Raw genomic sequence first — 21,708 nt, forward strand, 5'->3', positions numbered from 1 at the left:
TGGGCCTCCCCCCACCTCCACCAGGTGTTCTCTTTGGGTGGCCAACCACCTTAGCCTGGCACCACCTCCCAGGGACACTGTCCCAACTGCACCTGGACGCTCCGACCTCCATCACGTCCGGGCCTCCCAGACACAACACCAGGGCCGGGCACGGGCCGGTCCTCTCCCCTGCTAACGCTGGGATCCCCCAGGGCTGAGCCGGCCAGGTGAGTCACTCTTCTGCCCAGTCCCCAGTATGACACAGGCCGTTCCAATGGCGGCCACTGGCTGCGCTGCAAGAGCTAGAACCGACAGCGAAAGAACCACTCCTGTACACGCTCCTTTCTCAGGACTCTGGAGCACTGTCCCGAGCGTGGAGGTCGACCTGAGCCACGGGCTGTGCTCTGGCCAGTCTTCCTGTTGCAACCGCCCCCTCCTCCCTGTCCCCGCTGTGAGGCTCGGGGACAGCTCTAGGGCTGTGCTCCCCACGGCTCATCCGGGTCTCTTCTCCACGGCCGCACCTCGTCCTCCCTGCCCACAGCGCCTGGGTCCGTGCCCGCAGGCCGCAGAGCCAGGGCCCTCAGGTCGCACTGGCTTTGGGGTAGAACCGGGTCATCCACAGGCGCCAGAGAGGAAGGTGGAAAATCCTGAAGGCTCCAGACAGGTCTCCATGCCCTGCCTCCCACTGGGACCCGGGCCTCTTCCGAGCCGCAAGGTATAGGGAGTAGAGACCAGTGACGTCACCGGCTTGCTCTGCTCTGTCCCAGAGGGGGGTCCAAATGGGGCACCTGTGCTTCCAGTCCTTCCAGTCCTCTGCACGTCAAACTGGACTCTGCCACAGCTCCCCAAGCTATCTCACCAGGCACATCCCGGTCCTCTTACGAGAACGCTTTCTGGCTCGTCCCTTAACATAAAGGACAGAGAAAGCCACGAAGGGATCATGCTGCAGTCGCTGCTGAACCCAGGCTTCTGAGAACCAGAGCACCAGAAGGAAGGGAACGGCCCAGCCGGGGCACGTGAAGTCTGGCAACAGCGTGGGGCCCGCGGTCCGCCCCTGACGTCCGGTGCAGGTGGCAGAGGCGGCTGCTCCCGGGTCCTCCCGCCCAGCACCCGCCTGGAGCACGGACTCTGGCGGCCGTGCCAGGGCTCCAGGTGTCCGTGGGACTGTTCCCCACACACACTCATCCGGTCGCGACACGAAAGTTCCAGCCCAACCAAGGACTCCGACAGCGGGACAAATCAAATGGTTCCAGTTCTACACACGTTTCTATTTTATTATGGCAAAGGTGAAAACGCCACCTTCTCCACAACAGCAACCGGTAAAATTTATCCCAAAAATAACTCGGTACAAAACAGGTCTGTTTCAGAATTTAAAAAAAAAAAAGAAAAAAAAAAGAAAAAAAAAAAGAACAAAAGAACAAAAGAACAAAAAACCTTTACATGAGTTTTTAAATCCTATTTTAAAACATAAAAGAAACAAATCCGTCATTGGCTGCACAGCCCCGGTCCTCCACCCCCCTCCCGCCAGGGAGCACGGAGGGGACGTCCGGGTCCTGCTCCGCTCGAGGATCTGCCGGTCTGTTTAACTGGTGTCCATCTGAAACACACAAAACCTTCTCACTCCAACGAGCCCTCCCCCCCCCCCCGGCAGTCTGTGGCCCCGTCCCCCGGGCCCCGGGCCTTACTCTGGCGTTATAAGCGTCCAGCTGGGCGTCCAACTCCTCGGCGGACAGCTGCTGCTTCGAACTCCTGCCGGTGCCTCTGCCCCTGCCCCGGCTTCCTCCGCGAGCGCCTCTCCGGGTGCCGCCACCGCCCCCGAAGCCTCCGGAACCGCGGTTTCTGGTCATCCCGCCTCTGTTTACGCTGGCGAGGAAAACGGACCCCGCTCACGTGACCTGCACAGGCCCGCGGGACGAGCGACCACGTGCCACAGGCCCCCAACTCACCTCTGTGCGGGTCTCCGCTGTGTGTCAATCTGTGACGTGACGAGCTGAATGTTCATGGGGCGGCCTGTGGCAAAGCACACAAGAGGGCGCGCTCCAGTTAGAGGGCTCTGAGGTGCACCCGCGGGGGCACCGCACCCCGGTCTCCATGCAGGCGCTGGAAAGGGGCTGTGTGCCTCAAGTGCTGCCCGCAAGGGGAGCGGCCGAGTGACACCGGTAGGAGGGCGGGGCGGTGCCGATGTCAAGCCCGCCAGGACCTCCTCGCTCCTTCCGAGTCCAGGTCAGGTGGGTGTCTGCTCAGGTGTCCGGGGTGCTCGTGGGTGGAGAGGTGTGGGTGACCTGACGGAAGAAGGACCGGTACCTTTGTCTTTACGACTACAGCCCCGCACTCAGAGGTGTACTATGGCGGCTCTGAGAAGGCTTCACAGAAGTGAATCTTCCGGAAGGAGCTGAAGGAGGGGAGGGATGTAGCTTGCTGGATGGGGGTTCACAAGAGGTTGGTCCGGATGTGTGGGGCAGCATGAGAGGTGGCAGAATGGAAGAGAGAGACAAAGGGGCGAATGCAAAGTGTCCTCAGCCACGGGGGTAAGCCACATTCCTGCACGGACAGCTGCCAGCCCCAGACTCCACAAGTAGATGCGGCCCCTCTACCATTCTGGGTCCAACCTCGGACGCACCATCCAGGGGGACGCCGTTGTACTGCTTCATCGCTTTCAGGGCATCTGCCTTCCGTTCAAAGTGCACGTCGGCTGTTCCTAAACTGCGCCCTGAGCGGTCGTAGTGCACGGCCGCCTTCTTCAGAGTTCCGAACTCAGCGAAGAGCTCCTGGGGGCCGGAAAGTGCGGCTGTTAGCAAAGCGGCTCCCCTTCCTGGGGGCCCAGGGCCGTCCCTGGGAGTGTGAACTTCTGGGGGGCGGGGGGGGGGGGTCTTTCCCTGGGAGGCAGACACGTATGGGGGCAGGGCAGTGCAAACTGGGGGGGAAGGGAGGGGCGGACGGGACAGCAACTTCCGGGAGCAGCTGGGCCTGAGGGCTCCTGCCAGCGTGGGGACCTGACACCGGTACCAGGAGGCAGGTAAAGGACCGCAAAGCCCACCAGTGAAGGGCACGAGATTAAGTCGCTATCTTCTTCGACAGAGGAAAATTTCCAACACACCCAAGGACTGTACCAAGAAACAGCAAAGGCCAAGATCACAGAGCAAGGGACGCTATCCGTCATGTGGACCAGCTCACAGGGCCCGTTGATGCGGGAGCCCTGACCCAGCCCCTCCCCCAGGGCAGATTTCTGGCTCACCTTTCCCTCTCCTCCTACTCAAGCCTGCCGCAAAGGCTGAAGTCAAGCGCTGCCATGGAAACTGCCCTGACCTCAGGCAGGCTGGGAGTTGGAGAGGGAACCCAGAGTGTGGGGCTACTCCGGCCGCAGGCACACAGCGGGAAGTGGAGTTCACCAAAAGCGGTTTCCAGTGGATGCCAGAAACCACCTTAAAAAAAGTGTTGAGACACCGTGAGTGCTCACCGGCCTTGCTCTGTCCTCCCATGGTAGTCAAACAAACAGCGGGGCTCTGGGAAACTGAACCCAGGAAGGCCCAGCACCCTGACCCAGCCATCTCTGGGACCGATCCTCAAGGGAGCTTTACTTAACCAGAAAATAAGTTTATGCGCCTTTGGAATTCAATCAAAAAGAAAAAAAGGAAAAAGAAAACAAACGAAAGAAAACACAGCTTCAGACAAGAATGGGTTTGAAATCATGTCACTAGAAAGACGTGGGGGGGGGGGGGGGAAGCCGGAGGCACGTTCCGCGAGACACGGAGCTGCAAGCTCCGAGGCAAACGGAGCAGGAAAGCTGCCCGGCACCATCCTGTGTCTGTTTTGTCTACCTGTTTCCATGAAAAAAGGTCTTCTCCTCCCAACAAATAGCTAAAACAAATACAAAAGAAACCAAAGAAACATCCCGGCTGAGTCAGTAACGCGAGACACACACGGGAGAGCCACCTCTCCGGCCTGGCTGGGAGCTCTGGCAGGGGATCCTCACTGACAGAACGTCTTAGAAGGGCGGCAGCTCCTCGCGCCGGGCTGGGGGCCTGGCTTCCAACACACTGGCCTACTTGCGGGGCTGGCGACTAGTGTGACCTCTGCTCTGCGTCCCCGCAGCTCCTCACGGGGGCCGGGGAGGGCTCACTGGGCTATGGTGCAGGAGATTCAAGACCACGTCCCGAACGGGACCGAGTCCGTGAGGGGTCACTGCGCGCCAAGAAGCTCCCGTGCCTTACCTGAATATCAGCGTCCGATACTCCAAAATCCAGATTTGACACCAGCAGTTTCCCACCCGTCTCGACGCCTGCGCCGCCCCCGAAACCGCTGTCGAAAAGGTCGTGTTGCCACTTGTCAGGAAGTTGTTTCGGCTGAAGGGGAAAGAAAACACAAGAACGGACCCGGACCCGTGAGCGGCTCTCCAGGACTCTCCTTCGCCCTCACAGTCCGGGCACGGCACTCGGGGCCCGGAGGGAAACGCACACGGACCCGCGCGGCCCTGCCCTGCCCGCCCACGCCGCGTCAGGCCGCAGCAGAGCCCCCGGGAGCCCCGGGCCCCGCAGCTCCTCAGTTCCCTCCAACTAACTTCCCGCCGCCGGCGCGGCCGCGCCCAACGCCCCCTCGGCCCCGCCGCCACGAGGCCCGGCGCCCGGCCGAGACAAAGGCCGGGAGGGTCTCCGCCTCCCGGGCCCGGCCGGCGCGCGGCCTCCCCGCCCGGTCGGCGCCCGCGCCCACCGGCCCGGCGCGGCCTGCGGCCCTCCCCGCCGCGCGCCGCCCCGCCGGCCCGCTCCCCACCGAGGCCCGCCGCCTCCGCACTCACCCTGCTGTAGGGCGCCGGCCGGTTCCTGCCGCCGCCGCCCGCCGCGCCTCGAGCGATGGCCGGCCGGTTCCGGATGGGCCCGCCGCCTCGGTTCACTCGCGCGGCGGCCTGCGCCCCGCCGCCGCGGCCGCCCTGGGAGCCGGCCCTGCCGCGGCCCCGGCCTCCGCCGCGGCCGCCTCGCTGGCTCCGGTTCAGCTTAATGATGTCGTCCAGAGACATGTCCATTTTGTCGGCCATGGCGGGCGCGGAATCGGCCTTGGCTCGAGCCCGCGCGTCAGCACGCCGGGGCGTCACTTCCGGGGCCGCGCGGTGTCTTCCGGTGCCGAGTCCTCGGAGAGGCCGGGGATTGGCTGCGGGCGGGCTGCGGGCGGGCTGCGGGGGCGGGGCGGCGCGTGCGCGCCGAGGTGCGAGTTCGGCGGGCGCAGCTGTGAGGTGCCGGGCAGTGGCCGCGGTCGTTTTTATACCTTCCCGCGCGGGCGCTGCCAACGGAAGGCGGGCGGGGCAGCGCGCGGTTAGGCCGGCGGAGGTGCGACAGCGCGGGGCGGAGCGCGGCCGTTGGGGCGGGCCTGGCGCGCCGCCCCTCCCCACTCCGAGCCTTGAACCCGCACCTTTCACCCCGCCCACACCCTCTCCCCGCGCTCCCGCCTCTTCCGCGCGCCCTCTCCCCGCCCCCGCACTCCTGCCCCGCACCCCTTCGCCGCGCCTCACACCTTCTACCTGCTCCTACCGCTTCCCTGCGCCCTGTCTCCGCGCTCGACCCCCATCCCTTCCCCGCGCTCTCAACCCGCGTTCCTCTTTTTCTGCGCCCTCACCCTTTTCCCGCGCGTTCCCCTCTCCCCGCGCCCCACCGTCTCCCACGTCCGCCTCTGCGTCCTTCTCCGCGCCCCACCTTCTCACCGAGCCTGAGACCCGGGTCCCGGCCTGCATCCCCCTACCCAGCAACCAGGTCCCCTTTTGGTGGCGGTGGCGGCGGCGGCGGGGGGGGGGAGGAGGCGGCACGCAGCTTGCCTAGCTGGCGACCGAGCCCGCGACCGGGACCGCGGGCTGAGTTGTTCCTTGTCATGACCTCCTCGTTAGCCGGGTCTGGGTCTTCATTTGTTAACCCCAAGTTAGTTTTATGCCTTTGAAAAGCACTGTATGGCACGTTTTTGCAAATATTGTTGAACGCCCATGCACCCTTTGGTGGACGCAGGGTAGACTGCGGATGCTCTGAAAATGTAGGGAGCCTAGCTCTTGGGGCGCTTGGTCCTCCCAAGGAGGTCCCGGTCCTGCCCCCGCCACCTTGTAGGCAGATTTGTGCTCACTCACCCCTCTGGATTTCTCAGCCTGGGCATCGGTTCCTGACCCTCTTGATCCCTGGGGGCCTAGATGCTGTAGCTGAGCAAGCTGAATGTAGCCAGCCGATCTCTTCTCTGCTCGCAGGCTCCACCGCCATGAGGGTGAAGATTAAGTGCTGGAATGGCGTGGCCACTTGGCTCTGGGTGGCCAACGACGAGAACTGTGGCATCTGTCGGATGGCCTTTAATGGCTGCTGCCCGGACTGTGAGTGTCCCCTGTGTTCCCTCCCTCTTGAGCTTTGCCTGCTGGCCTGGTCTTGGCGTCTCCCCGGAAATAACCTGCACAAAGTGCCTGGGTTTTGGGGCCCCTGTCCTCAAGAAGAAAAGTTGGCAGAAGAAAGCCAAGTGGTTTGGTCACATGTTTGTATAGAGACCCCATCAAAAGTTTTGTAAGGAAAAGGGTTGTAGCCTTTTACTGTGATCAAACTCAGCTATGAAATACGTGGGGCAAGGGGGCGCCTGGGTGGCTCGGTCAGTTAAGAGTCTGACTCTTGATTTGGGCTCAGGTCGTGACCTCAAGGTTCATGAATTGGAGTCCCAAGTTGGGCTCCGAATTCTCAGCTTGGAGCCTGCTTGGGATTCTCGATCTCGATCTCTCTCTCTCTCTCTCTCTCTCTCTCTCTCTCTCTCTCTGCCCCTCACCTGCTCATGTATTCTCTTTCTCAAAATAAGTAAACTTTAAAAATACTTATTTTTGAGAGGGAGAGAGCATGTGCATGCGTGCGCATGTGCACGAGCAAGCAGGGGAGGGGCAGGGAGAGAGGGGGCAGAGGCAGAGGATTCCCAGCAGGCTCCGCACTGACAGCAGAGAGCCCGAGAGCCCGACGAGGGCCGACTCAGAGGTCCAACTCATGAACCAGGAGATCGCAACCTGAGCTGAAGTCAGACGCTTAACCGACTGAGCCACCCAGGCTCCCCTACTTAAATAATGTTTAAGGGGCGCCTGGGTGGCTCAGTCGGTTAAGCGGCCGACTTCGGGTTGGGTCATGATCTCGCGGTCCGTGGGTTCGAGCCCCGCGTCGGGCTCTGTGCTGATAGCTTAGAGCCTGGAGCCTGTTTCACATTCTGTGTCTTCCTCTCTCTGACCCTCCCCGGTTCATGCTCTGTCTCTCCCTGTCTCAAAAATAAATAAAAAACGTTAAAAAAAAAATGTTTAAAAAAACAAAAATACACGGGGTACAAAGATGTGTTAAAAGTCTTTAAAGATTCTCAAGTGAACAAAAAGTGGAATATTATAAGGATACCCCTTCCCTGCATCCAGGATGCATCCGGGATGTAGGGTAACAATGCCTGAGGAAAGTTTCCATGTTTGCCTCAGGGTTTTCAAGTGTGTTATGGTAACAGATAAATAGGATGTTTCACTGGACTCCTGCAGCGTCTCTAGCTGTGACTTGGGTTTTTTACCGGCAGTGCTGTCGCGTCAGACGTGGTGATAAGTCCTTAGTGTTACCCCTGTGCTTAGTCCTTGCTCAGATTTTTCCTGTTGTCTGTTGACGTCTCTGTCCTTGATGGTGTGAGCAGGATCGGTGAGTGCTTGCTTGCTTTGCTCTGCCTTGGCTGTTGAATCTGCAACAAGCCCCCCTGTTCCCCCCTTCTCTTAACCTTTCCGAGGCAGCTGACCGTTTAGCAAAGTCATGTTTTTCACACCGTGTCCACTGTCAGGTTTTATCAGATTTCTTCTTTGTGGTGTTTTTTTTATTGATTTTTTTTTAATGTTTATTTATTTTTGAGAGAGAGAGGGACAGAGCGTAAGCAGGGGAGGGGCAGAGAGAGAGGGAGACACAGAATGGGAAGCGGGAAGCAGGCTCCAGGCTCTGAGCTGTCAGCACAGAGCCCGACGGGGGGCTCGAACTCACGAACCGCAAGATGACCACCTGAGCTGAAGTCAGACACCTACCCACCTGAGCCACCCAGGTGCCCTTATTTCAATCATTCTTAGAGGGCTACGGGAGCCTGGAAGGGCATGCGTTTGCAGCTTTCTCCTAAGCAACAGACTGTTACCTTCTGAAAAGAAAAGTCTGGAACATTGCCCTCGACTGGGTGTGGCAGAGTGAGCCTGTGTCTGACAGGTGGCACTCCCACACAGCCCACAGAGGGCAGGTTCCACTGGGCCTGTAGCCGGGCATCTCTGCATTTAAGGGGGTGCTCAAGTTTTGTGGAAGTGGGTCTGTTGCTGCAGAGAGTAGGGGATTTAAAGTTTATTTATTTTGAGAGCGAGAACGCACACGAGCAAGGGAGGGGCAGACAGGGACAGAATCCTAAGCAGGCAGCGCAGAGCCCGACGTGGGGGGTAGAACCCACAAATCCTGAGACCGTGACCCAAGCAGCCCAAATGACTGAGCCCCCCAGGCGCCCCAGAGTGGGGGATCTAGAGTCTCGTGTTCAGACTCAAGGTTAAGTGTGAGAGCCGGTTGTAACGTGCAGAGTGTTTGACAGGCCTGTGGTGCTCTTTGTATAGATTAAGTGAGGCGGGGTTTCTCTTGCTAAAATTGAGCTCTTGTGAAGAACCCAGGGTGACTGAGGCTGTCTTAAATCTGCTCCCTGTCTCTGAGGGCTTTGGGAGTAAAGGTCTCCTTGCGGGGGCTTTTCATTACAAAGGACACCAGCCAGCCCTTGCGTGAGTCACCGACCTTGTGCTCAGGTGCCCGTCAGAGCCTGAAGCAGGCTGCCTGCCTGTGGGGACAGTACAGAGTTCTGGAAGCGGCCCCTGCCCTCGCCCTGCCTCATGTGGACAGCGTGGCCCGTTCTCCCCCACCCCCCGGAGAGCTAGCTCCTGCCCACTGTCTTGGATCCTCTTTTCCAAAGCGACTCTAATTTCATAGGGGTGATTCCAAGCTGACTTCTGCTGGGCTTGGGAAGGCCTTAGGGGTGGGGGTGGGGTGGGATGTAGTCTCCATCAGGTGTCATACCACATGGGCTCCTGGCACAGGGTCCTGCTCACCCCCCAGCACCCATCCCTCCCGTGCCTGGGGGGGCAGAGCGAGTTCAATAATTCCATACTTGCTAAGGGTATGATTTTCTGGTTTTGTCATAAAAATTTCAGAAAGGGAGTGATGTTTTGTTAGAAAAAGGAGTTTTTGCTCCAGACAGGTGAAAAAGGCATAGCGGTGGCTCTTTTCTGACTTGGTGGGGTGCACGCGCCACTGTGGGGCGGGGGCTGCGCAGGGACAGGGGAGCTGATGCTGACAGTAGACCTGGAAGGTTCCTGGCCTGGCACCCACACCAGCTGCCTGGCTGGGCTACTGCTCCGCAAGTGGCCACCGCCCTGATACACCGTGTGCCCTGGCCTCCTGTCCGCCGGGGGGGGGGGTGACGGGCAGGCCACAGAGCACCACCGGGCCCCCAGCCCCAGGTCAGCGGGAACAGAGCCCAGTGGGAGCGCTGTGATTTTGCAGGGTCGAGCACCTGTGTTTGGTGGCGGGAGGAAGGGCCGTGGTCACAGGCGTCGAAAGGCAGGGTCTGTGCTCAGAGAGCCCCCAGACTTGTGTTTAAGATATGTGTGGAAACAGCTGTTGCCACAACAGGATGTCTTGTGTGTCCTGGCCCCAGTGTGTCCATCTGGTCCCCTGCGTTTGTGCACCAGTGACACGTGGACACAGCATTCGGTACGCGTAGAGGACCCCCAGGGCAGTGAGGTGGGGGGACGGCCACCTCAGGAGGAGTGGGGATAAGAGGCCACAGCTCTCAAAGCCTGGGGGGGACCTCGACCCGGGCCTGCGGAGGTCGTCCTCCTCTGTTGGCACCAGCTGTGTGATGGGATTTTCTTGATTCTGGGAAATCAGAGGGACCCGTTTTTGTCCTGATTTGGGGCAGTGTGGACGTCTTCTCAGTGAAGGTAGGTGGAGGTGGCTTGTCCCGGCAAAAGCCAGCGGCTCGCGCCTGGCCTTGGAGGCGGGGCCCTTTCGGACCAGAAATGAAAAGGGTGGGTGGCAGCACTGTGCTCACTCCCAGCTGCTGACAGGCAGGGCGGTAAACGCCGTAGGGTCCCCCCTACCCCCTCTTCCTGCACTGGGTCACTGCCGCCTGGGAGAGGAACCTCTGTCCCAGTCCCAAGGCCCCAGCTCTTCTCTTGATTGGGAGAAACCGCTCACTCTTCAGATGGGTGGCTCTGGGGGCTGGGGGCTGGGGGGACGGGTAACCTAGATGCGTTCCTGCTGTGATTTCCTGTGGCAGGTTACGTGGCACAACTGTGGTGCGTCTGTAGATGGTCTGCGGGCTAGGCCAGAGCGCTCCCTGGAACTGAGCCCCCGCAGGGGAGGGGAGGGTGATTCCCGTGGGGGTCACTGCTGACCTTTGTTGGGGGGCACACCGCAGAGGCGCGTTAACGCTCCTGATTTCGGGCTTTCCTGAAACCCAGCGTGTGACAGGCTCAGGACACAGACCCCCCCCCCTCCCTGGGGCTGCCACGGCTGCCTGACATCCCTAGCCGCCCCCCCCCGCCCCATGTGACGTGCACGGTCCTCTTGTCCCTCCCACAGGCAAGGTGCCGGGCGACGACTGTCCCCTGGTGTGGGGCCAGTGCTCCCACTGCTTCCACATGCACTGCATCCTCAAGTGGCTCAACGCACAGCAGGTGCAGCAGCACTGCCCCATGTGCCGCCAGGAATGGAAGTTCAAGGAGTGACGCGGCCCCTCTGGGCTGTGACAGGGTTGACACGAGGACTGGAGCTGCGTTTGTTTTTCATCACGCGTTGACGCTTTTATCCAATAAATAAAACTCATTGAATTGCCTGAGCCTTGCTGGAGGCCTCCTGTTTGCTCGGCGCTGCTGCAGCCCCGCTGGGCATGCCTTGATAGGAAAACTCATGAATAAACATCTGGATGATGCCACCCAGGCCCTGAGTCACCACCCCGGGAGGAGAAGGAGTGCAGGATCAGCCAGAAGAGCCTGGGGCAAGAGTGACTGGGGTCTTGAAAGGCCTGGTGGTGCAAAGGCCCTGGGGTGCGTGTTGTGTGCCAGCAGGGGGGACGAAAGAACGGTGGAGTGGAGGCCTGTGGCCTGTCATCTGGCCCCTCACCTGCTCGAAGCTGCCAGCCACCCCACAGACTAGTTTGTGGGCCTCTGACTGCACAGCTGCCCGCGGTTCCTCCTGAAACGCTATACCTGAGTAGGTGCTGGTGATCCAGTTGGAGGCCAGCTCGTCGGGGCTGTGACCTACCCAGTGTAGGTCATGTCAAGGGCATCTGTGTCCCTGGGTGTCTGAGATCCTCTATTTGAGGAAGGACAGCCTTTGGGAAGCTCCTTTGGACACCTCTGTTAATCCACAGCTGCCGGGGAGGGAGGTGGGGGGGCCCTGGGGACTGTGTCCCAGCCCTGGGAGTCTTGACCGCTTCTGGACAGAGCCTGCTGTAGGCTGCATGTCTCTGGGAGCTGCAGGGAGTCACTTGGCACTGGCTCCTTCCAGTCTATTCTCAGTGGACCTTCCCCACCCCCCACTGGGGTCCCTGCCCTGTGCCTCGTGGGTGTCTATCTGCCTAGTGGGTGGCTAGTCGCTGAGCACTTGTGACACTACTTGTCCTCAGCTCCCAGGACAGAAGACTGGTGGTTCACACAGAGGGGCTGGCCTCCTGGTCACCTGTGTGACACCCTACTTCCCATCTGGATGTTGTACCCAGAGGAAAAGAAGAGGCCCTGGGGACCACCACCCTTACCAAGCTGAAGGTCACATGCCTCTTGTCCAGAAACCTGGCTGCCAGGACCTCCATGCTGATATCTGTCCTGGGGAGGACACGTGACCGGGATGTTTAGGGACTGAGTGGGAGGGATGCCTGGGCTCAGCCTCTTGGGTGCACCCCACAGCCCCTGCAAACAGTTACATCTGGCCGCTGGGGTCTGGGCAGGGGGCTTCTCTGTATTCTTGAGGCTTCGTGTCTACAAAGTGTCTGGATTCGTATCCGGGGAGTCAGGAGGAGGGGTGGTCTGCGGCACCGCGGAGGGCCCTCCTGGGCAGTCTCCTGACCTCGCCCTGGCTTGCCCCCAGCCCACCTCCCCTGCCTGGGGAATTTTCTCCTGTGACAGGAAGTGCACACGAGGCACGGGGACGTGTCTGTACGCTGGAGCGCCGGGCCCTGAGTGCAGCCTCCCAGGTTTCCCAACCTCGCCGCCTCCGAGGGCTTGCCAACTTGCCCAAGGTCACAGCCCCTCCTCCAGGCTGTTCCCACTTACCTGCCACTTGGGACTTTTCTGCAGTGGGCTCCAGCCTGGTCCGCCCCGGGCCCGCTGGGCCTCAGGCTGAACACGTAGCTGCCCACCAGGCCCTGCTCACATCCAGCCATGTGTCTCTGCTCAGGACTCCCTAACCTCGGGCTGCTCTCCCTCCTCCGGGAGGCAGCCGCTCATCCCACCTGCCTTTGCAAACTCTCTCCCTCCAGTGAGCCACTCTGCTTGCCCTCCGGCGGCGGCGGTGGCGCGGCCGTTTTTCCCATCTGTCTGTGGCTTGAGGCAGGGACTGGGTCTGATCCATCTCCTGTCGAACACTGGGGTTCACCGAGAGGCCTGAGGCTCCCGAGGCCACCCACGGCTGGGGCAGAGCTGGGTGGGAAGGGCCTGCGGATTCTGGTCAGCTGTCCCTGGGTCTGGTTTCCCCGAGGTCAGGCCTGGCCTTGCCGCCCACCTCTTCCTAAAGGACCTCAGTGGTAGCAGCCTTGTTAGTAGAACCTTCCCCGGTGGGTGTGGGGCACCCAGGCCCATCCAGGCTTTGATCCCCTCAGGGAGCCCTGGCCCTGGGATCAGTGCCTCTTTAGGGCAGGATAAAGTGTCCCTAGGGCACGGTGGCTCTCTCCCCAGCCTTGAGCACTGAGGACCTCCAAGGGGTAGAACTCTTAGGGCCGCGCGCCCTCCGGCTGGTTGGAGGCTCGGTGCAGTCCCGCTTGCCCCTGCTCCGGCTGAGGCTCTACCCAGGCAGGACCGTGGGCAGAGGGAGCGGGCAGGGGTGGGGGAGGATGGGGCCCCGATCCCCTGCAGGCGCGGAGGCGCTGCCCAGCACGGCTGCTCGCTCCGCGAGGCGGGGCCCGCCAGGTGCTCCGCGCCCGCCCCCGCGCCCCGCCGGCCACAGATATAAGGCGGCCGCGGCTGGAGCTCCGAGCCCCGCCGCCCGCCGCCGCCCCGCGTCCCCATGGCCCGTTCCGCGCCGCTGGTGGCCGCCGCCCTGGCGCTGTGCCTGCTGCTGGCGCCGCCCGGCCTCGCGTGGTACAAGCAGGCGGCGGGGCCCAGCTACTACTCGGTGGGCCGCGCCGCGGGACTGCTGTCCGGCTTCCGCAGGTCCCCGTACGCGCGCCGCTCCGCGCCCCCCGTGGGCGCGGGACCCCGGGGCCGGGCCGGCGCCTTCGCGGAGCCGCGACCCAGCCTGCGGAGCCTCGTGAGTGTGGCCGCCGGAGGGGGCGCGGGCGGCGGGGGGCGTGGGGGTCGGGGGCGGGGCGCGGGCGGCGGCGGCGTCGGTCGCTCCCTCAGCCCCTTCCCGCCCCCAGACCGTGTGTGTCAAGGACGTGACCCCGAATCTGCAGAGCTGCCAGAGGCTCCCCGACGGCCAGGCCACCTTCCAGTGCCGGGCGGACGTGTTCCTGTCGCTCCGCGCTGCTGACTGTCGCAGCGCCTAAGCCCCGACCACCGCGGAGACCTGGACCTCATCTGGCCCTGGCCGGTGCCCCCAGTGCCCCCTCCGTGCCCGCAGTAAACGGCTAAATGAATAAATGAGAAGCGCAGCCGGACTCTGAGTGGGGGTAGAGGGGCGGGCGGGTAGGCTTGTGTAGCCTCCGCGCGACCTGCAGACCTGGCCTGTCTCCAGACGCTCCCGGCCCCCACCCGGCTCTGGGCCACCAGGCTGTCGTGAGATAGCCCGCACAGAGGCACCATCCCCAAATCCACACCGCCCTCCTGGGGGCACTGGAAGCCTAGCCCCACGCCCTGCTCCCACTCCCGCCCCTGGAGGTGGTCTCCACGTCCTGCCTCTCCAGCCCCTTCACCTCCCTGCCTTTGTCCACACAGCTCCCGGGTTCCCCTGGGAGGTGCTGCCTGAGTCGTCTAAGCCAGTTCCAGTGTCCTGGTCAGAGAATTCCTCTGTGACCGCCCTATCTCAGGGGGGACCCTCCTGCCTCAGGGATGCCCACTCTGGCTCTGCCTTGTTTCCTGGCTTTCTCGAGGACAAAGCTGTCCCTTGCTGGAGGGGCGGCTCCTGGGTGGTTCCCCAAACACCTCAAAGTACTGAGCACAGGGCAGTGGGTCCTTGGGTTGAAGGAACGAGCAAACAGGCCAGGCAGCAGGGGGGAGGCCGCCAGCGGCGCAGCGTCTCGGGGCTGGTCTGGGCTGCTCAGAGGCCCCAGCACCAGAGCTGCGCGCGGCCCAGGCGGCCCCTCCTGAGGCCTGGGAGCCCTGCGTTCACCTCTCCTCTGACCCACAGCGAAGCACGAGGTCCCCACCCTCGAGGAGGGTGCGGCCGGGTCTGCAGCGGCCTCCCCCACACTTGTTGGGAGTCCCGGTGGATTCCTGTCCCCCGCCCCAGGGAGGCTGATCTGGACCTCCCTTCACAGGATTCAGCCTGAAGCATCTTGGGGTCCTAAACTGGGGAGGGGGGGGAGGTTCCTCGCTGCCACATTGCCTGCTGCACCCTCAGTACGTGGATGGTGGGGCGGGGGAGCGGGGCCAAGAGCCCAACACAGAGTACCTCCCACCAGGTTTATTGGGTTGTGCGCCAGCCAGTCAGGTACAAAATCAAGAACAGTCTGTGGGGGAGCAGCGAGGCCGGCCAGGGAAGCGGGGGGCACAGTACCCAACAGCCAGGCCCAGCGCACCAGGGACGTGCCACGCACGGGTCAACAGGTATCCACGCAGGAGACGGCATGGTCTGCACCCTGAGACGGAAAGGGGGTGCCCCCCTTGGCTCTCTGCTCCCCTGAAGCTGGCTTCAATGATCCCAAGGGCGGAACGGGCACCGCCTCGAGCTGGGCAGCAGGGCCGTCCTGGGTCTGCGGAGCTTCGGGGGCAGGGAGAGCTGAGCTGGGCCTCCACCGGCACACAGGGCAGCGCCCCTCCGGCCGCAGGTGCCCTCTGCTCACCCTGTTCGCTGGGCCGCCCCACCATGCTGCAGGCCCTCTCTGTGCGGCTCAGCGGGAAGGGCACCTGGCCGGAGGGGTGGGAGGCAGCATCCTCCACTCTGGCCCTTCCGAGATGGGGCCAGTCAGAGGGAACACTGGAGGCTTTGTTAAAACCGCGGGAGCCAAGCCCTCAAGTCGCAGGGAGCAGAGCAGGGGGAGGGCCGGCACCCGGGCGCTCCGGTGACCTTCCTCTGGTCAGAAGTCACAGTCACTCTCCCTCTCGGAATGCACCTCCTGCCGACGCCTGGCCTCCAGAAAAGCCAACTCCTTGGCCTCCTTCTTCTGGTTCCGGGCCTCGTACTCTAGCCTGGGGGCCAGGCCAGGGTGAGCCGTGTGCCCGGGCCTGGGCCTCGTGGCTCTCTGCGCACCCCCCCCGGGCCCCCCCCTCACCTGTTCTTGATGATGCGCTGGACGATGAGGTCCGTGGTAAGGTCGTTCCCGCTGTCGATCTGACAGAAGATGCCCCTTCTCTTGGGCTCCTGGGGGCCAGCGGGGAGGGGAGAAGATGAGGACCCTCCTCTGGAACCTGAGGACACTGCCCAGCTGCCCGGGCCCGGGGGGCCCTCAGGAAGACCAGAACGGGTGCCGTCAGTCCTGCCTGTTAGCAACCTGCCTTGTCATAGCGGGGTGCCACTGGACTGGCAGTCCTCACCCGGCCTGGGTCCCAGCACAACCCACCTGGTAAGGGTCTGAGCCGTCCTTGTCGGGCACGATCTCCGTCTTCCCGTGACACACCAGGTCCACCTGGGGAGGGAGCAGGGATCAGGGAGCCCGCCCCCACCCCCACCCCCGTTCCCCCCTGCCGGCACTCAGGGCCCTCCTAGGGAGAGGCCGCAGCCGTGTTCTCAGCCTGGCCTCCCCTGCGACCTGGCCTGCCAGCAGCCTCACCTTAAAGTGGTCCAGGAGCTCCGCCGTGACCGAATACGGGGCCCCGATCACCACTTCCGACACGTACTACGCAGACATGGAGCACAGGTGGTTAGCTAGGAGCCTGCCCGGCCAGAGGGTGCCGGGAGAGGGCTCTCGCCGCTAAGGAAGCAGGGCCTGGGGCGCAGCATGGTGGGGCTGGCCAGCCAGAAGCCCAAGCCTCCTGGATGCCCTGGGACCATGAGCCTGGGAAGGAGACACCACCCAGGCCACCCGCCTCAGCACGTACCCGGCAGGCCAGCACGCTTAGGGTCCGTTCGTGCAGGTTCATGATGGGGTAGTTCTTCCCCTTGTAGTGGTTGACCTCCTAGGGCCAGAGCGAGGTCGGGTGAGCAGGCAACCCAGGGCGGGTGAGGGCTGTGATCCCCCAACGGTCCCTTGTGGGTGGGGCCGCCCCGGTCCCCAGAAGAGGCCCCGGTTTGTGTCCTCCGCCTCCACCAGCATCCAAGACCTCACCTCCTGTGGGCCCCCCGACCCAACCTCCACCCCAGGAACCCCCGCGGGCCCCCACACCCTATCCGCTGTCCAGGGAGTGAGACCTGGTCAAAGTGCAGGCCGGCGATGACGTAGGGCCTCTCTGCCAGGCCGTGCACCTTCTCCAGGAAGTCCACGTGGCCGATGTCCATGCCGCGGTTAAGGAGCAGGTAACAGAACTGGGGGCCCCGGCCGCTCCCTCACACTCCACCCCAGTCTGGGGGCCCGTGGAGTCAGTGAGGCCCCTCTGGGTCCCGTGGCCCGGTGATACAGACGTGGCTATGCAAAGAGAAGCCCCAGGACGGGGGCGACCCTCCCACTAGGACCCAGAGGATACGGAACAGGTCAAAGGCGCCAGCCACGTAGATGACCGTCTCCCCTGGCTGGGGTTCTTTCCCAGAAGCAAACTGGATGATCTTCTGGGACGTCTGCAGGAACTGTGACACCCCCGTCCAGGGGTTCCGTCCCCCCGGGCACTGTAAGCCGAGAGGGGTCTGGTCGATGACACGCCTCGCAGGCACATCCTTCACCTGTCCCCACCCCCAAGCCCCTCCTCTGAGTCTGGGGCTGCCCACACCTGCCTGCCCGGCTGTTCTGGGAGCAGGCAGCAGGGACCGTGGACCAGAACCCGAGCCCCAGCCGCAGCCTGCCAACTCGCTTGACCGTCTGTGTGCCGGACGGTGGGGGCCCGGTGGGCCATGCCCAGTCCATTCCAGGGCCAGGCTGGGTAAGGTCCCTGTGACCAGCAGGACACGGCTCCACCCCATGGCCACGGCAGGCACTGCGGCCAACACCGCCACGGCCTGACAACCGGCCCGCCGGTGGACGCGGCCCCTGTGGGGATCCAGCACCCTGAGGCCACCTTCTGGTCACCTGGGAGGAGCCTTCGGAGGAAAGCGTCTCCTTCCTTCCCGGGTGTCAGGTGAGGGGATTACAAAGGGAGAGAGGACCAGGCCGTCCAGTTAGAGGCCACCAGACAGGGGCCGCTGTGACCGGCCAGTTTGCCAGGCCCGGTGGTCAGTGCCCTGCCAGGGCGCAGAAGGCAGGGGGCTGGGTGAGGGGCCTGGCCGGCCTTTCCCCAGGGGCGGCCCGGCGGGGGGACGTCAGTGCTCACCTTGCCAAAGCTGTCTGCGTATTCCCGGTACTCGGAGGACATCTCCTGAACGGAAGGATGCGGGATGTTGAGCGGTCTCGCTCTCTAGACACGACCAACCCCAGGACCCCCAAGACTCACTGTCCTGGAGCCCACGCAGGGGTCAGGACACGGCAGGCTGGGTGCTCCCTCGCTCCCAGCGGTGTCCTCAGCCCCGGGACGTCGAGGATGCCACCCAGGTCCCCCACAGACTCACCTCACAGCTGTGATGCGCCTTGGTCACCAGCAACATACGGCCGACGAGGTCTGTGGTGGACACGCCCTGGGTGCGCCTGCACTCTCTGGGGACAGAGGTGGGGTCAGGGCTCGCGTCCTGGACACGGTCGAGAGGCCCCACCTCCGGCTCACCCCAGCCCCCCGCCGTGCCGCGTGCAGACCAGAGAGCGGGAAGGCCGCTGTGCTTTTATCAACTGAAGGAAATGACAGAATAGAGGAAAAACGTTGCTAAACCCCAAGCGTGAGGCGCTGGGTGGGCAGGCCAGCCTCGGGGAGGCGGCAGCTCTGGCCCCCGCCGCACCCCGGACTCTCAGGTCTCGCCCTGCGGCGCGTTCTCTGCCAAGGGCGTGCTGGGCCGCGCCGGCCTTCTGGGTTAGTCACCGGCGACAGAACCCGCTCCCCGGTCACGGCCCCGTGCGCCTACTGTAGCCGCCTCGTGGGGCGCCGCAGGCCTACCACACGCCAGCCCCCCACGCTGCGGCCCTGCCCGCTAGACGCGGGCCACGGCCAATTTCCTCGCGGGCAGCCAGAGCCCGGGGGAGGCTTCGAGCCCCACTCCTTGAGAAGGCGGGACCCTTGCTGCGGCTCACCTGTACCTCCCAGCCTGCTTCACTTCCTCGTAGGTGTCCCTGCCGTCTACGGTCAGTGTGATGTCATCTAAGGGGCAACACACACGTGGGAACGAGGATCCTCGACCCAGAGCCACACAGACTTTTAGGACCCCCAACCCTCCTCCCAGGCCCGCCTGGCACGCAGGGACTCGCCAGTGGGGAAGGAGCCAGGGCTTTCCCAGATCCCCCGAGGGCTCGGTGCTGCTGCCCCAAGTGTGCGGAGGTCCCAGAGCCCCAGCCCCGCCCGCTCACCGCCATGGACACAGAAGTCGCAGCTGTACTTGTCCAGCGTCTCCAGCGTGGTCACGTAGGGAGCGGCTGGCACCACCTCGTCCACCCACTTGATGGCCCGGACCATCTTGTATCTCTCCTCCTGAGTGAACACTGGGGGCCCCTTGTGCTTGGAAATCTCCTCTAGAGCCGGAGAAAGGACAAGGATGAGACCCGTGAGCTCTGGAGGGGCTGGGCCACAGGAGCCCCCGCCCGGCACCGAGCAGTCTCTGACCACGCGTGAGCTCCGTCGCGGGCAGCTGTCTCTGTCACTGCGCCCTCGGCCCACAGGGCAGGAACACACCCAAGCGGACACCGCTCTGTCCTCTATGGGCCAGCGCAGGTGCTCACGATGTGTTTGCTGGACAACTACACGGTCCCTTCATCGGGTTCCAGGTAGTCAAGCGCTCCCTTTGACAAGTGGGTGCTCAGTCCTCGAAGGCCCTGGGAAGCAGGTCGATGCGGATGTGTGTGTGGAGTGGGCGGCAGAGCCGGAGGCTTGGTCCATTGGCTGCACTGCTCAATGTGAGACGCACAGCGGGAAAGCCCTGGGGGCGCTAAGCCTGGGTCTGGAGTCGGGGTGAGCATGCTGAGCTGTGATCTTCAGAAAGACGGCCTTGGGTCTGGTCTCACCCCTTGCAGGGCCCTGCAGAGTTAGTGAAAGGCGGCAGCCCCAGCTTACCATCCGTGTGCACACCCACGACGAGGTAGTCGCCCATGGCCCGTGCCTGGCGCAGCTGGTTAGAGTGGCCGTAATGCACCATGTCGTAGCTGTGAAAAGGACAGGGTGCTGAGTCCCTGTGCTGAGGAGACGCAGTGAGCAGCTGGAAGCGGAGGTGTGGGGGGTGCAGCCTCTGACAAGCCGCCACTGGGAGCTGCTCCCAGGGGTCTGGGCTGAGCCAGGGCTTTCAGGGGGAGGCGGGTACCTGGCTCTCCACACCACCGCACCCTGGGCCACATTCGGCAAGCATGACAGGGGCCGGACTGTGCCCAGGGACAGGGCCTGCTGGTCCCCAGGGCCGGCGAGCGCACGGCACATACTGTGCGCCCCAGACCTGCCACGGAGCTCTGCCCTTTGCTCTCAGCCCCTCCGCTATCCGAACGCCAACTGTGGCAGGCAGTCCCTTTAAGCTTTAAACTGACAGTAACTTAGGAGTGGGCTGGACTCTGTTCCACTCTGAGGCAGGTGGACAGTCTTGGGGCCAACACAAAACAAAGTCCAAAAGTGAGCAAAGGCAACTGCTAGCTTTGGGAATCCTGCTTGTTCCCCCCATGGCCTCCGGAAACTCAGCGAGCCTCTGCTCTCTGGGGCCAACCACCGCCTCCCTGGCCTCTGGTTGTAGAGCTCTTATCCTTTAATCTAGGCCTGGTTAAGAGTAACTTCTCAGGTGAAGACTCACTGGCTCCCCGCATGTGCCGAGGGGAACCCGCACGTTTCTCTGGGGGCCCCAAGTTAGCCCCACAGGAGCTTTGTTTTCTTCTAGCTTCATGTTGTCTCCTGAGTAGGCGACACTGCCCCCGCTTCTCCAGGTGACCCTCTTCCACTCCATGCCACCTGCTACTCCCGCCACAGTGCACCAGTCCCGGCACAGAAGCCTGTGGGGTCACATGGCTCCGGCCCTGGGGTGAGGGAAGAAAAGTCTAAATCCAGAGGCACGGCTGGTCCTTAAGCTCACTGCACGGGCTGGGCCAGGGGTGCAGGGTGTGTCCTAGCTACTGTGGCCGTGTGGCCATGAGTGGCCTGTTGGGGTAGGGGCCCAACCCGGCCAGGGCCAAGGTCAGAGTCCACCAACAGAAGCCACGCTCCCTCTGCCCCGGGTGACTGTGGTGCAGCTGCAAAGTCACGGCAGTCTCTCGTGCTCTCCTTGGAAGCTGTAAGCTAGCAGGGATGGGGACTGCCCTCTCTCGGATTCTATTAAGTAAAGGTGAGAGAAAGCACTCTAGGTGGCAAGACCTCAGCAGAGGTCAGTCTTCCTCTTATCTGTTGACAGCCCCAAACTTATCTTGAAACAAGTCCAGCTGTCTGGCTGGCCAGAAGAGAGAAGGGAGGGAGCACTGTAACCCTCCTGGGATGGCCCCAGGGACCTGGGGGCCTCACTGGGGGTCTGGGACACCAGCAAGTCCTGCCCTGATCCCTGCCCAGACAACCCAGGGGAATCTCTCCGATCTAGCGATAGGCGAGCTGGGCAGCACACGGCTCCTTCCGAGGGGGCGCACCTCACAACACCAACGTGATTCCTGTCGCGGGGACCGGACACCCTCGCCCCGCGCTGCCACCGGCCAAGATTCGGGCGGGCGGCTTAGCGGCGGGAGCGGCAGCGCCGGGGGGCTGTGGCCCACAGCCGTCCGCGGCGGGGCGGGCGCGGGTCGGCCCCGGCTCGCTGCCCGCCCCTCGCGATCCACGGCCGCCCCGGACACCGGGCGCAGGCCGGGCCGCAGGCACGTCTCCGGGCGGCGGCCCCAGCCCAGCCGCCCCCGCCCCGGCCGCCCGCGCTCACCAGCCGTCGCACCACACTCGCACGGCGCGCCTGCCCCCCGGCCCCGGCGGCTCGGCGCCCCGGGTCGCCCCGTGCCCGTTCCGGATCATGGCCCCGCAGCGGCGGCGCGGCACGGCCCGGCCGGTTCCCCGACTCCCAGCGGCCGCCGCCCGCCGGCCCCGCCCTACCCGGCGCACGCGGCGTCACGCGGGCCTCACCCGCCGCGCGCGGCCAATGGCGAGCACCGTCCCGCCCCCCGGCGCCCCGCCCGCCGCCTACAGCGCGCGGCCAATGGCGTGAGCTACGGGGCCGCCCCGGAACCGAGCCCCGCCCCTCGGCGCGTGGCCAATGGCGTGAGCCGCCACCGCCGAGCCCTGCCCCC

The 21,708-nt window shown here is 63.6% G+C and overlaps 4 protein-coding genes across 6 annotated transcripts; 2 read left to right on the forward strand and 2 right to left on the reverse strand.

Moving 5' to 3' along the window:
* Positions 1–1,226: 1,226 nt before the first annotated feature.
* ALYREF (Aly/REF export factor) lies at positions 1,227–5,106 on the reverse strand. Its single transcript, XM_053212625.1, has 6 exons — positions 4,772–5,106; positions 4,191–4,322; positions 2,600–2,747; positions 1,926–1,989; positions 1,665–1,842; positions 1,227–1,576 (listed from the first exon to the last, which is right to left on the reverse strand). The coding sequence occupies exons 1-6, from the start codon at positions 5,006–5,008 to the stop codon at positions 1,562–1,564; spliced, it is 774 nt and encodes a 257-aa protein (XP_053068600.1). The 5' UTR covers positions 5,009–5,106; the 3' UTR covers positions 1,227–1,561.
* A 41-nt stretch (positions 5,107–5,147) lies between these two features.
* ANAPC11 (anaphase promoting complex subunit 11) lies at positions 5,148–10,842 on the forward strand. 3 transcript variants are annotated; one of them, XM_027052490.2, is made up of 3 exons: positions 5,148–5,297; positions 6,194–6,313; positions 10,587–10,842. In XM_027052490.2, exons 2-3 carry the CDS (start codon positions 6,205–6,207, stop codon positions 10,730–10,732), a joined length of 255 nt encoding a protein of 84 aa, XP_026908291.1. In that variant the 5' UTR covers positions 5,148–5,297; positions 6,194–6,204; the 3' UTR covers positions 10,733–10,842. The 3 variants fall into 3 exon arrangements, with proteins under 3 accessions (XP_026908291.1, XP_014939989.1, XP_014939988.1); XM_015084503.3 differs by lacking the exon at positions 5,148–5,297 and adding an exon at positions 5,404–5,852; XM_015084502.3 differs by lacking the exon at positions 5,148–5,297 and adding an exon at positions 5,405–5,879.
* Positions 10,843–13,141: 2,299 nt separating this feature from the next.
* NPB (neuropeptide B) lies at positions 13,142–13,809 on the forward strand. Its single transcript, XM_027052488.2, has 2 exons — positions 13,142–13,466; positions 13,576–13,809. The coding sequence occupies exons 1-2, from the start codon at positions 13,224–13,226 to the stop codon at positions 13,702–13,704; spliced, it is 372 nt and encodes a 123-aa protein (XP_026908289.1). The 5' UTR covers positions 13,142–13,223; the 3' UTR covers positions 13,705–13,809.
* A 956-nt stretch (positions 13,810–14,765) lies between these two features.
* Positions 14,766–21,512, reverse strand: PCYT2 (phosphate cytidylyltransferase 2, ethanolamine). Its single transcript, XM_053212628.1, has 13 exons — positions 21,348–21,512; positions 19,532–19,620; positions 18,832–18,993; positions 18,559–18,625; positions 17,949–18,033; positions 17,714–17,758; positions 16,935–17,075; positions 16,665–16,745; positions 16,355–16,432; positions 16,087–16,152; positions 15,877–15,942; positions 15,589–15,677; positions 14,766–15,505 (listed from the first exon to the last, which is right to left on the reverse strand). The coding sequence occupies exons 1-13, from the start codon at positions 21,434–21,436 to the stop codon at positions 15,394–15,396; spliced, it is 1,170 nt and encodes a 389-aa protein (XP_053068603.1). The 5' UTR covers positions 21,437–21,512; the 3' UTR covers positions 14,766–15,393.
* Between the last annotated feature and the right edge of the window lie 196 nt (positions 21,513–21,708).

Source organism: Acinonyx jubatus, chromosome E1, assembly GCF_027475565.1.
Source record: "Acinonyx jubatus isolate Ajub_Pintada_27869175 chromosome E1, VMU_Ajub_asm_v1.0, whole genome shotgun sequence".
NCBI lineage: Eukaryota > Metazoa > Chordata > Mammalia > Carnivora > Felidae > Acinonyx > Acinonyx jubatus.

What these genes read in the sequence shown, in the direction of transcription:
- ALYREF (XM_053212625.1), bottom strand. Translation starts at nt 5,008, where the DNA reads ATGGCCGACAAAATGGACATGTCTCTGGACGACATCATTAAGCTGAAC. An exon ending in GGCCGGCGCCCTACAGCAGG is followed by an intron (nt 4,323 to 4,771) that starts GTGAGTGCGGAG and finishes TTTCCCCTTCAG; the next exon opens with CCGAAACAACTTCCTGACAA. An exon ending in CAGCGGAGACCCGCACAGAG is followed by an intron (nt 1,843 to 1,925) that starts GTGAGTTGGGGG and finishes TTTCCTCGCCAG; the next exon opens with CGTAAACAGAGGCGGGATGA.
- ANAPC11 (XM_027052490.2), top strand. Translation starts at nt 6,205, where the DNA reads ATGAGGGTGAAGATTAAGTGCTGGAATGGCGTGGCCACTTGGCTCTGG. An exon ending in TAATGGCTGCTGCCCGGACT is followed by an intron (nt 6,314 to 10,586) that starts GTGAGTGTCCCC and finishes TCCCTCCCACAG; the next exon opens with GCAAGGTGCCGGGCGACGAC.
- NPB (XM_027052488.2), top strand. Translation starts at nt 13,224, where the DNA reads ATGGCCCGTTCCGCGCCGCTGGTGGCCGCCGCCCTGGCGCTGTGCCTG. An exon ending in GACCCAGCCTGCGGAGCCTC is followed by an intron (nt 13,467 to 13,575) that starts GTGAGTGTGGCC and finishes TCCCGCCCCCAG; the next exon opens with ACCGTGTGTGTCAAGGACGT.
- PCYT2 (XM_053212628.1), bottom strand. Translation starts at nt 21,436, where the DNA reads ATGATCCGGAACGGGCACGGGGCGACCCGGGGCGCCGAGCCGCCGGGG. An exon ending in ACGCAGACAGCTTTGGCAAG is followed by an intron (nt 17,076 to 17,713) that starts GTGAGCACTGAC and finishes CTCGGCTTACAG; the next exon opens with TGCCCGGGGGGACGGAACCC. An exon ending in AGCTCCTGGACCACTTTAAG is followed by an intron (nt 15,943 to 16,086) that starts GTGAGGCTGCTG and finishes CTCCCTCCCCAG; the next exon opens with GTGGACCTGGTGTGTCACGG.